This window comes from Bombina bombina, chromosome 3 (genome assembly GCF_027579735.1).
Source record: "Bombina bombina isolate aBomBom1 chromosome 3, aBomBom1.pri, whole genome shotgun sequence".
Classification (NCBI taxonomy): Eukaryota; Metazoa; Chordata; class Amphibia; order Anura; family Bombinatoridae; genus Bombina; species Bombina bombina.
The window spans coordinates 73669554-73682417 of record NC_069501.1 but is presented as its reverse complement, the minus strand read 5'-3'; the positions used below and the strand labels follow the sequence as shown (position 1 = coordinate 73682417).

At 37.1% G+C, this 12864-nt stretch overlaps 1 protein-coding gene across 2 annotated transcripts in view; it reads right to left on the bottom strand.

The window, feature by feature from the left end:
• ILDR2 (immunoglobulin like domain containing receptor 2) overlaps window positions 1-12864 on the bottom strand; it is a 988453-nt gene that overhangs the window by 19038 nt on the left and 956551 nt on the right. For both annotated transcript variants that reach the window (XM_053705868.1, XM_053705867.1), the window contains exon 8: window positions 6168-6372. In XM_053705868.1, coding sequence (XP_053561843.1) covers window positions 6168-6372 — 205 coding nt within the window. The remainder of the gene's footprint in view (window positions 1-6167; window positions 6373-12864) is intronic.

The following is a 12864-nucleotide window of genomic DNA, read 5'->3' as shown; positions in this document are numbered from 1 at the left end:
ATTACAGTTGAGCAGTTAACACTACTATTTATTTTTATTTTTTTTTAAAACAGCCAGGGTAATTGAATTTTAATAATTACATAATTACATAACATTACATATTATAATGCTGCACGAGCTGGTGGTAGTACTTGTTCTATTCATTGTTTGACACAGTGCACTGAACTTAGACTTAGTCTACTCTTCACTGAGACTTACTGACTCCGCTGAAATTTCTGCCTCTGCGTGTCCTGTGATCGACCGTCATTGTCTCTGGTCTTCTCTAGTTAGACTGTGACTGACTGCTGTCCCTACACATGGCATGGGTGGCTTCCTCCCTTAACTAGGCTCATCGCGACGCTCGCGCTCCTCAGGCTGGGTAGTGCTCCAGGCTCCCTCCACTCCACTATATGTCACGTGGTTGTGTGAGACGACTGAGTGTGTCGTCATGTAAGCGGCAACCCGGACGGCCCAACCCACCTCCGCATTCCTCCCTAGCTGCCCAGTGACAGACTGAGCTGTGTGATTGACAGACGAGACAGTCAGACACAGACTCAGTCTGATTGGCTTGCGCTGCGGGCCGGACCCGGCCAGAGGGGGTTAAACTGAGTGAGCTGAGAATAGAAAGTCACTGTCAGTATTAGCATACTAGCGTGCCTCTTAGGATATTATACAACTAATACTGTACTTTACTGGCTAAGTAAGAAGAACTAATTAGTTACCGCCAAATCACAAATATAAATATCAGACAGTCACTGTCATAACAGCTGAGTGCTGAGCCCAGCCCAGCTGAGCTACCGGCCGGCGGCCCACCGGGATTTTTCCCGGTATCCCGGCTGCCCAATCCGGCCCTGTCTGAAGTGGTCTCAGTCCTATTATCTCTATTGTCAGTAAGTATACAGGGAAATCACACAATAGTCATGTGATATACTGGCAGATCACAGTCTTCCTATTGTGGATAGCTGGTACATTATATGCACTCGTATAAGAGTGATGCATTATACTTTATATGTAATTTTAGTTTGTCTTATTTTTTCTTTAAAGGTACATGAAACCCAAAAAAATGTTTTTCATAATTCAGATAGAGAATACAATTTTAAACAACTTTCTAATTTACTTCTATTATCTATTCTGTTTTATTCTCTTGGTATCATTTGCTGAAGGAGCAGCAATGCACTACTAGTTTCTAACTGAACACATGGGTGAGCCAATCACATTCAATATATATATGCAGCCACCAATCAACAGCTAGAACTTAGTTTCTCTGCTGCTCATGAACTTGCCTAGATAAACCTTTCAGCAAATGATAACAAGAGAAGGAAGCAAATTAAATAATAGAAGTAAATTGGAAAGTTGTTTCAAATTGAATTCTCTATCTGAATCATGAAAGAAAAATTTTGGGTTTCATGTCCCTTTAATGATAGTGTGCAATTTTAAGCAACTTTCTAATTTACTCCTATTATCAAATTTTCTTCGCTCTCTTGGTATCTTTATTTTAAAAGCAGGAATGTAAGCTTAGGAGCGGCCCATTTTTCATTCAGCACCTGGGTAGCGCTTGCTGATTGGTGGCTAAATGCATGCTCTATCTGAACTATGAGAGAAATGTTTTGGGTTTCATACCCCTTTAAATAAATTCATATAAACTATTTCTAAGGAGTCTACATTTTCACAGCCTTTCCTACGGAATTGACATTATTTATGTTTTATCTGTGACATTCATGTCATATCATCTTTAAAAGTCAAATGACATTTAGTGCCAGATTACAAGTGGAGGGGTATTTACCGTTCCCGTTCAAGCGTTAACTCCGCTAGAAGTAAGCATTTTTGCGTGTGTCGGGGAGAGCTTATATTATAAGATCAAAATAAACTGTTTTCACTCGCACATAAAAAGCCGAAGTTAGAATATCACGCGCAATAACGTATTCCCCCATAGAAGTTAATGGAGCAAAAAGTGGGAAGAAAACTAACATCCTATTCGCAAGCAAACACAATCGCATATTCTCAAGTGTGCTAACCCTACATTATAATACGAATATTTCACATTCCAATGTTCTTCACATAGCAGAATATGTTCTATTCATTCATAAATACATAGTTCTACATATATCTGATGCTATTTTGGTACAATATATCAATACATATATACATATCTATATATACACACCACCAGCAAAAAGATTGACTCACTGAAGATTCAAAAGATGATTAGCATTTTTTAGCAATAAAATATTTTTTAATCAAGGTACGTACATTGTTTTTTAGACATAATGTATTGAACACTTAATAGACTACAGTATAATGTAAATATAACTTATATATGCACTGGAAACAAAAATAATGAGTGTGACTTACTTTTTTGCGATATTCACTTTATTGCGGTGGTCTGGAACCAAACCTGCAATATCTCTTAGGTATAGATATATACAGATATATATAGGAATTTCTATTTATAAATAGATATTTCTACATATATCCGATGGTATTTTGGTACAATATATATGCATACACATATATATATATATATATATATATAAATATATATAAATATATATATATGGTTATATATAGGTATAGATATATACAGATATAGGAATATCTATTTATAAATACAAAGAACATATTCTGCTATGTGCAGAACATAGGAATGTGAAATATCTACAGAAATACATACCTTTCTTAAATATCAATATTGCAAAAATATGATCTTAAATGTTTTCATCTACTTGACAGCAAAGGGCTCCAATTAGCATATATATATATATATATATATATATATATATATATATATATATATATATATATATATATATGTCTCTCTCTCTCTCTTATATATATATATATATATGTTTGTATATATATGTCTATATATGTGTACATATGTAATTTTGTATTTATATGTGTCTGTAAATACATACATATAAATACATACTGTATGTACACACACATATATACATATTTAGAAATGAATATGTATGTTTTTCAATTTTAAAGCCCTTTGCCTGCCTTTTCCCCCTGAGAACACCTGAGACCTCATATCTTTGAACCCTTATAACTTTTTTGTGCAATATTTTTTTTCATAATTTTATTAGATGGTGTTATTATGTGTGTAACTGTACTGTGTAATGTATATTTATTAGATGGTGTTATTATGAGTGTAACTGTACTGTGTAATGTATATTTATTAGATGGTGCTATTATGTGTGTAACTATACTGTGTAACGTACTATATTTATTAGATGGTGTTATTATGAGTGTAACTGTACTGTTTAATGTATATTTATTAGATGGTGTTATTATGAGTGTAACTGCACTATGTAATGTATATTTATTAGATGGTGTTATTAGGAGTGTAACTGTACTGTTTAATGTATATTTATTAGATGGTGTTATTATGAGTGTAACTGTACTGTGTAATGTATATTTATTAGATGGTGCTATTATGTGTGTAACTATACTGTGTAATGTACTATATTTATTAGATGGTGTTATTATGAGTGTAACTGTACTGTTTAATGTATATTTATTAGATGGTGTTATTATGAGTAACTGTACTGTGTAATGTATATTTATTAGATGGTGTTATTATGTGTAACTGTACTGTTTAATGTATATTTATTAGATGGTGTTATTATGAGTAACTGTACTGTGTAATGTATATTTATTAGATGGTGTTATTATGAGTGTAACTGTACTGTTTAATGTATATTTATTAGATGGTGTTATTATGAGTAACTATACTGTGTAATGTATATTTATTAGATGGTGTTATGAGTGTAACTATACTGTGTAATGTATATTTATTAGATGGTGTTATTATGAGTGTAACTGTACTTTGTAATGTATGTTTATTGGATAGTGTTATTATGTGTGTAACTGTACTGTGTAATGTAAATTTATTAGATAGTGTTATTATGAGTGTAACTGTACTGTGTAATGTATATTTATTAGATAGTGCTATTATGTGTGTAACTGTACTGTGTAATGTATATATTAGATATTGTTATTATGTGTGTAACTGTACTGTGTAATGTATATTTATTAGATAGTGTTATTATGTGTGTAACTGTACTGTGTAATGTATATATTAGATATTGTTATTATGTGTGTAACTGTACTGTGTAATGTATATTTATTAGATAGTGTTATTATGTGTGTAACTGTACTGTGTAATGTATATATTAGATATTGTTATTATGAGTGTAACTGTACTGTGTAATGTATATTTATTAGATAGTGTTATTAAGAGTGTAACTGTACTGTGTAAGGTATATTTATTAGATAGTGTTATTATGTGTGTAACTGTACTGTGTAATGTATATTTATTAGATATTGTTATTATGAGTGTAACTGTACTGTGTAATGTAAATTTATTAGATAGTGTTATTATGAGTGTAACTGTACTGTGTAATATATTTTTTTAGATAGTGTTATTATGAGTGTAACTGTACTTTGAAATATCTTTTTGATGTGTTTTATTGCTTTTTGAAATAGTTAACCAGAGCTCTGAGGATTCGGCAATCATTCTAGCGTAAACAGCGATTGCACCCAAATGATCGCGTTTACTTTCAATTTGTAATACGAGAGCTAAACCCGACACGAGCAAACATCTGAGATAAACCCCTTTTTGCTTGTGCGTAACTGTTAACGCGCCACTCGTAATCTGGCCCTTAATTGGTTCCTGTGGCTATTGGCATATTCTGATCAGCATGTTTAACAAAGGCTATGGTGTCACTGTATATAATAAAGTAGCTGTATTTAAAGAGTGGCCATATAAAAGTCCATATTTCCTCCAATACTTGTAAATAAACAGTGCAGCGTTTTTGCAATAAAGAATAAAAGTTAACAGTAAATCAGTCTTGACAATGGAAAAGAGGTTACCAGATTCACAATATTTACATTCCAGTTAATGGGAATGCCATCTGCCTCCAATCAGTGCAAATGTTTGAAATAAAATGAAATCATTTTAAAAATAATCAAAATAGGCAGCAAACCACGGTTCACAGCTGGCGGAGAGGGTAACCTCTAAACATTCTGACCTATCTCCATTAAAAGACAAGGCTATGTGTGATACTAGGTGAGAGCACTGTGCATAGTAGGGATAAGAATTCATATTACACATGTCACTGTAAGGTAGGCAATCACTGTGGAAACAATTGCAGATTTTAGATTTTAGGAACCTGATAAACCTTAAACCATTATTTAGTGACAGCCCATTACATGCAGCTCTGTAACAAATAGCTTGGTCTGATGGCTGATCAATATGACTATGTTGCCAGGGAGTTTCTGACCCTAAATTATATAAAACTGGAACCTAAATTGCACATGTGCCACTGTTATAGCTGTTTAATATAAAACACAACCTATATCCACCTTCATTAACCCTATCCTCTACAGGTTTGGCCCATTAAGATACTATTACTAACTACTACTTACCCAATAACTTTGGACCTCCTACCAACCACAAATAAACTTAATGGTTGACCTGCCCCCAGCAATTGCAAACAACAATAATGTAATTTGGGGGAGATATTAATTATGATAGAACATTTAAACTTGGCTGAAACTTCAATAGAAAACTGTTATTCTAACATTAGGATTTTGTTTAGAGACAAATGATAGGCCTATGTTGGCCTAGAGGCGACACAATACTGCAAGTTATACTGATTATTATAGTGTAGCATAAAAAAAGACTAGAAAATACGCATCACTGCGTATAAAAAATAAGATATTTTACCTTAAAATCTCCTCAGCTCACCAGAATTAGAGCAGTTACCCTTCAGCTACTCTTTTAACTTTCATCTGCATGGTGAAAACCCCGCAGCCAATCAGTATTATCAGTGCTCAGTTCATATTTTGATTTATTGTGATCTTGTGGGATTTCCCCCTTATCTCATGAGATTTCATTCTAAACTTCCTTAAACTGAGTTGGAAAGTAAAGTGACTGTGGCTGCACATGCCAAAGGCACGCTCCCTTGCAAGTCCTGGGACAAGCATCCTCACTGGATGCTTAAAATCCCTTTACAGTGGGATGTGGCTACTGAGGATTTTTTTTTTACATAGAGATGTTTATATGATATCGTTTGATATCACACACATTTACCCATGTGACAGAATTTTATAAATGTCCTTTATTTGCATATTTTTTTCAGAAATGTAATAATTTCTTTATATTGAATTGGTCTACTTACCTACTTCTGAAGCTCTCTCTTTCTTCCCTGAATTTGGAGCATGTCGAGGGTCTTGCTGTACCCCCAACAACCCCAGACCAGTACTCTGCATCCCCGTCAATATTACAACTGGACTGAAGTGGTTTTCTGCGTCCTTGGCGATATGATCGAGTTAAATGTGTGTTGTCCTCATGTAGGGAGCTGAGCTCTGAAATTGTGTGACTATCTGTGGAAAATGATGGTGAGACTGATATTATAATAAGATACCAAATCCTTTTAGATATTTTTGTCAATATGGCCAAAAACACCGAAATTTAGAAGAGCAAGTATTTTTTCCATGGAGTCAGTATTTGTTATATAAAGGCAGGAATCAATTCTGCTTATAGTTTTTGGTGTGTCACAATGAAATAAACACCTAATGCAAAATCAATGCGTAACGTTAATTGAGCAATAGGCTTCTTCTCTTTGGGGTCCATGTATCATTGTGCGGACGGACATAATCCGCTATAGCGAACCATGTCCGCGGCACATCGATAAATGCCGACAGCATACGCTGTTGACATTTATCATTGCACCAGCAATTCTTGTGATCTGCTGGTGCAATACCGCCCCCTGCAGATTCGCGGCCAATCGGCCGCTAGCAGGGGGTGTCAATCAACCTGATCGTTCATTTCTGGCGATGTCTGTTCGCCGCCTCTTTAGACCGCTGCTTCATAACTTGTGTTTCTGGCGAGCCTGAAGGGGCATTAAGCTCCGGAGCTTGATAAATAGACCCCTTTGTCTCTATTATCACCTCCAAGAATTTGTCTGCACAAAACACTCAAAAAATTCACAGTTTTTCACACCTCTTTATTGAAAATTGACAGCCCTCTCTCACCTACAAACTTTTACACACAGATTTGCAGGCACGTGCATACACATGAACACATAAGCACATGCACACACACACACACAGAAATCTTTCTGAGAATTATATCTAAATGATAACTGTAATTCCCAATAAAGGGCCAGATTACAAGTGGAACGCTAATTAACGCTACCGCTCAAGTGTTAATTGCACTTGAAGTAATTTTTTGGCGCGCTTGCTAACCCGACAAGCGTAAAAAGCCAAGCTTACAATATATTGAGCACGTTTACATATTGCCCCATAGAAGTCAATGGAGCAAAAAAAGTGGGGAAAAAACACCCCACTCTTGCGCAAACTGGATCGCATATTCTCATGTGCGCTAACCTGATATCAATATATGAATATTTCACATTCCATTGTTCTTCACATAGCAGAATATTCATAAATAAATATTTCTACATATATCTGATGGTTTGTTGGTACAATAAATGGTTTGTTGTGCAATAAATATGACACTTCTTATTCATACTGACTTATTATTTCTTAAGAAAAATTTTGCATTTTTATAAAAATGAATGAAGCGCCACATTATTATTATTATTATTATCGGTTATTTGTAGAGCGCCAACAGATTCCGCAGCGCTAACATGATAAAAACCATGGACGAAATGCCATGTATTTTGTATGTAACTTAGGGAATGCCATTGCTATTGTAAAACCAAGAAGGTGCCGTTTCACTAAGCCCAGAGGTCCACCCTTCGCACCCCAATCAGAAAAAAAATAATAAGTTGATTCCCAAGTACCCCGGTGTAGCGGATGCGGTAGAGAAATTATGATTGATATAAACCGGTATTTGAGGGGCATGGTTACTATAGGGGGAACGTCCTATGAGAGAGGGCCACGGGCTGACAATAAAAAATGGCTAATGGGTCATAAAGAGGAGGGGACAGTGACGCCAGAACCTGGTTTGGTAACTATGGGGCCGATTTACTAATGTCTGGCGGACATGATACGCTGTAGCGTATTATGTCCGCCAGACATCGCTGAATGCCAATAGCATACGCTGTCAGCATTTAACATTGCACAAGCGATTCTGGTGAACTGCTTGTGCAATGCCGCCCCCTGCAGATTCGCGACCAATCAGCCACCAGCAGGGGGTGTCAATCAACCCGATCATGTAGGATCGGCCAGATTAATGTCCGCAGCTTTAGTGGCAGCGGACCAGTTAAGGTGCAGCGGTCTTAAAAACGTTGCTTCATAACTGCTATTTCCGGCGAGCCTGAAGGCTCGTGCGGAAACAGGGGCATCAGGGGCCATTCGGCCCTTGATAAATCGGCCCCTATGTCTTTTAACTGAGGCGGGTCTGGGAAAACACAGGCAGATGCTCTGTATGATGTAATTGCACTCCACATATGTTAAATAGTAATGTGTGGAATGTGATTATGTCAATCAGCAACATGCGCAGTGAGAGGGAGAAGATTCTGACTTGGAAGCTGTAGTGTCAGATTTTGCTGCCCAAACAAATGCGCGCATGCGCTGTCACAGTGAGGAGGATAAAGACTACAATTACAGCGTGTGCTGCATACAGTATATATGAGTATATATATTCTCACTATGGTGTCACATTGAATTTCTGGCTCCTCCTTGAGTCTCCTCCTAGCGTTGTTCTTTAAGGTGGAATTATATACCGGCTGAGGTTACACATATTCTCTCTCCCCCTTCCCTCATCCCAGGCTTCATCCACACTTTGCTTTCATTTAACCCCATGCAGTGTAGCCTTTATCCTCCTCACCATGACAAGCGATCTAACAGTGCATGCGCACATTTGTTTGGGCAGCAAAATCCGACACTACAGCTTCAAAGTCAGAATCTGCTCCCTCTGACTGCGCATGTTGCTGATTGACATAATCAAATTCCACACATTCCTATTTAACATATGTGGATTGCGATTACGTCATACAGAGCATGCGCAGTCAGATGGAGGAGATTCTGACAAAGTTAGAACACCGGACTATACAAGCAGCATATGTGGTAAAAGTCACGATCACGAGTCAGTTTATGGGGGTCTCATTGTATCTGCCATTTATGTCACTGCCCATACACTCCTGAACTCAATTGAATCAGATGTCTTGTCCAGCGCGAGCCAGACCAGCACCTGGAATACTTCCGGAATCAACTTTTAGAGTGATAAGTTACAGTGCGTGAGCGCTCTACTGCTCACACAGAGACTGTCAACTATTATTCATTCAGTGATGGTAAAGCCTGGGATTTTTTTTATTTAAAAAATCGCATACCCTTACGGTTTAAAATCGCCATTAATCGCAAAGCCCTAATGTCTATATATATGTACAGTACATATGTATTTGTGTGTTTATATGTCTGTAGATACATATATATTTACACATATGTATATGTATATATATATCTACATATATACATCTTAAGACATGTATGTGTATGTATCTCAATGTTAAAGCCCTTTGCCTGCCTTTTTTTTTTCTAACACCTGAGACCTGATATCTTTGAGCCCTTAAAACTTTTGTTTGCAATATCTTTTGTGCATAATGTTTCTTAAACAGGGTTATTATGAGTGTAACTGTACTTTGTAATGTATTTTTTATGTGTTTTGTGCAACTTTTTTGTTTTGCGAAACAGTTAACCAGAGTTTTAAAGTTGTGGCAATCATTTTAGCGTGAATCGCAATTGCGCTCAAGCGATCCCATTTCCTTTCAACTTGTAATACCAGCAGTAAGCCTGACAAGCGCAAACACCTGTGATAAACCCCTTATCGTTAGTGCGCAAACGTTTGCACTCTACTCGTAATCTGGCCCTTTGTTGGCATTTTCTGTATGTTAACTAAGAACATTTTTATTGTTGGTCCCAGAGAAGCTCACTTGGATCCAGAAGGACTGGAAAGCATGATTCTAACATGCTACACGGCATTGCAGGAGCTCTTTTATATCGGTCCCTGATTGGTCACAGTAAGGAAGAGTAATATACTCAAGCATTTTCAAGGGTTATTTCCCTTGACTGCAAGACAACTCAAATGTTACTAACAAAGTGACTCACATTATTTTAAAAACATGTATTGTTGATGTTGATCTTTGAAGTGCAGCAGGTAACTGCTAGTATAAACTATGGATATATAAATACTGTAGGGTCCTGTTAAATTGAATTCTTATGATTCAGATAAAGCATATGATTTATTTAAACATTTTTTTTTCAATGTACTTCTATTAACTTGGTATCATTTGTTAAGGAGCAAACCTAGGTAAACTCGAGAGTGTTTCCGTGGGTCATTAGCAATATATATATGGCAGTAGTTTTTGCAACAATAGTTTTTTTTTTTCTTTTGAAACAAGCTTTATTGAATAAACTGTAAAAGTGTACATTGACAATGGGGGGTAGTTATCAAGCCGTCTACTTTTCTGGCTTCGCCGGCCCAATACGCCCGCCTAAGCTCGCCTCACATCGCCGCCGCGGACCTGAAAAAATACGCCTAAGTTATCAAATAAAGCTGTCAAAAAGCCGCGGGGCGATGAGCAGCGGACTGTGACAGTTATCGCTCATCCGATCTCGCTGCCCTTCAGCTTTTTCCCAGCTTTATTGCTAGCCTGTCACTAAGCACTCACACTAAACTACACTGTCCTACCCCCTATACCGGCGCCCCCGGAGCCTCCCGCAACTCAATAAAGTTACTAACCCCTAAACCGCCGCTCCTAGACCCTGCCGCAACTCTTATAAATGTATTAACCCCTAAACCGCCGCTCCTAGACCCCGCCGCAACTCTTATAAATGTATTAACCCCTAAACCGCCGCTCCCGGACACCGCTGCCACCTACAGCATACCTAGTAACCCCTATCCTGCCCCCCCTACACCGTCACCCTCTATTATAAAATTATTAACCCCTATCCTGCTGATCCCGCACCTCTCCGCAACTAAATAAATAGTTTAACCCCTAAACCGCCGCTCCCTGAACCCGCCGCAACCTATATTAAACCTATTAACCCCTATCCTGCCCCCCCTACACCGTCGCCACCTATAATAAATTTATTAACCCCTAATCTGCCCCCCACTACACCGCCGCCACTGTAATAAAATTATTAACCCCTAAACCTAAGTCTAACCCTAACCCTAACGCCCCCCTAACTTAAATATTAATTAAATAAATCTAAATAAATTAACTCTTATTAACTAAATGAATCCTATTTAAAACTAAATACTTACCTTTAAAATAAACCCTAATATAGCTACAATATAAATAATAATTATATTCTAGCTATCTTAGGATTTATTTTTATTTTACAGGTACCTTTCAATTTATTTTAACTAGGTACAATAGCTATTAAATAGTTATTAACTATTTAATAGTTTACCTAGCTAAAATAAAGAGAAATGTACCTGTTAAATAAATCCTAACCTAAGTTACAATTACACCTAACACTACACTATACTTTAATAAATTATTCCTATTTAAAAATAAATACTTACCTGTAAAATAAACCCGAAGATAGCTACAATATAATTAATAATTACATTGTAGCTATCTTAGGATTTATATTTATTTTACAGGTAACTTTGTATTTATTTTAGCTAGTTAGAATAGTTATTAAATAGTTATTAACTATTTAATAACTACCTAGCTAAAAGAAATACAAAATTACCTGTAAAATAAATCCTAACCTAAGTTACAATTAAACCTAATACTACACTATCATTAAATTATTTAAATAAACTACCTACAAATAACTACAATTAAATACAATTACATAAACTAACTAAAGTACAAAAAATAAAAAAAGCTAAGTTACAAAAAATAAAAAAATAAGTTACAAACATGTTAAAAATATTACAACAATTTTAAGCTACTTACACCTAATCTAAGCCCCCTAATAAAATAACAAACCCCCCCAAAATAAAAAAATGCCCTACCCTATTCTAAATTAAATAAATTTCAAAGCTCTTTTACCTTACCAGCCCTTAAAAGGGCCATTTGTGGGGGCATGCCCCAAAGAAAACAGCTCTTTTGCCTGTAAAAGAAAAATACAACCCCCCCCAACATTAAAACCCACCACCCACATACCCCTAATCTAACCCAAACCCCCCTTACAAAAACCTAACACTAATCCCCTGAAGATCATCCTACCTTTAGTTGTCTTCACTCAGCCGAGCCACCGATGGAACTGAAGAGGACATCCGGAGCGGAAGAAGTTAATCCTCCAAGCGGCGCTGAAGAAATCTTCCATCCGATGAAGTCATCATCCAGGCGGCGCTGAAGAAAAGTCTTCGATCCGGCCAATGTCATCTTCAAAGAGGCGCTGAAGAGGTCTTCTATCCGGGCAAAGTCATCTTCCAAGCTGGGTCTTGAATCTTCCTTCCGCCGACGCGGAACCACCTTCTTCACCGACGGACTACGACGAATGACGGCGCCTTTAAGGGACGTCATCCAAGATGGCGTCCCCTCAATTCCGATTGGCTGATAGGATTCTATCAGCCAATCGGAATTAAGGTAGGAAAAATCTGATTGGCTGATGGAATCAGCCAATCAGATTGAGCTCGCATTCTATTGGCTGTTCCGATCAGCCAATAGAATGCGAGCTCAATCTGATTGGCTGATTGGATCAGCCAATCGGATTGAACTTGAATCTGATTGGCTGATTCCATCAGCCAATCAGAATTTTCCTACCTTAATTCCGATTGGCTGATAGAATCCTATCAGCCAATCGGAATTGAGGGGACGCCATCTTGGATGACGTCCCTTAAAGGAGCCGTCATTCGTCGTAGTCCGTCGGTGAAGAAGGTGGTTCCGCGTCGGCGGAAGGAAGATTCAAGACCCGGCTTGGAAGATGACTTCGCCCGGATAGAAGACC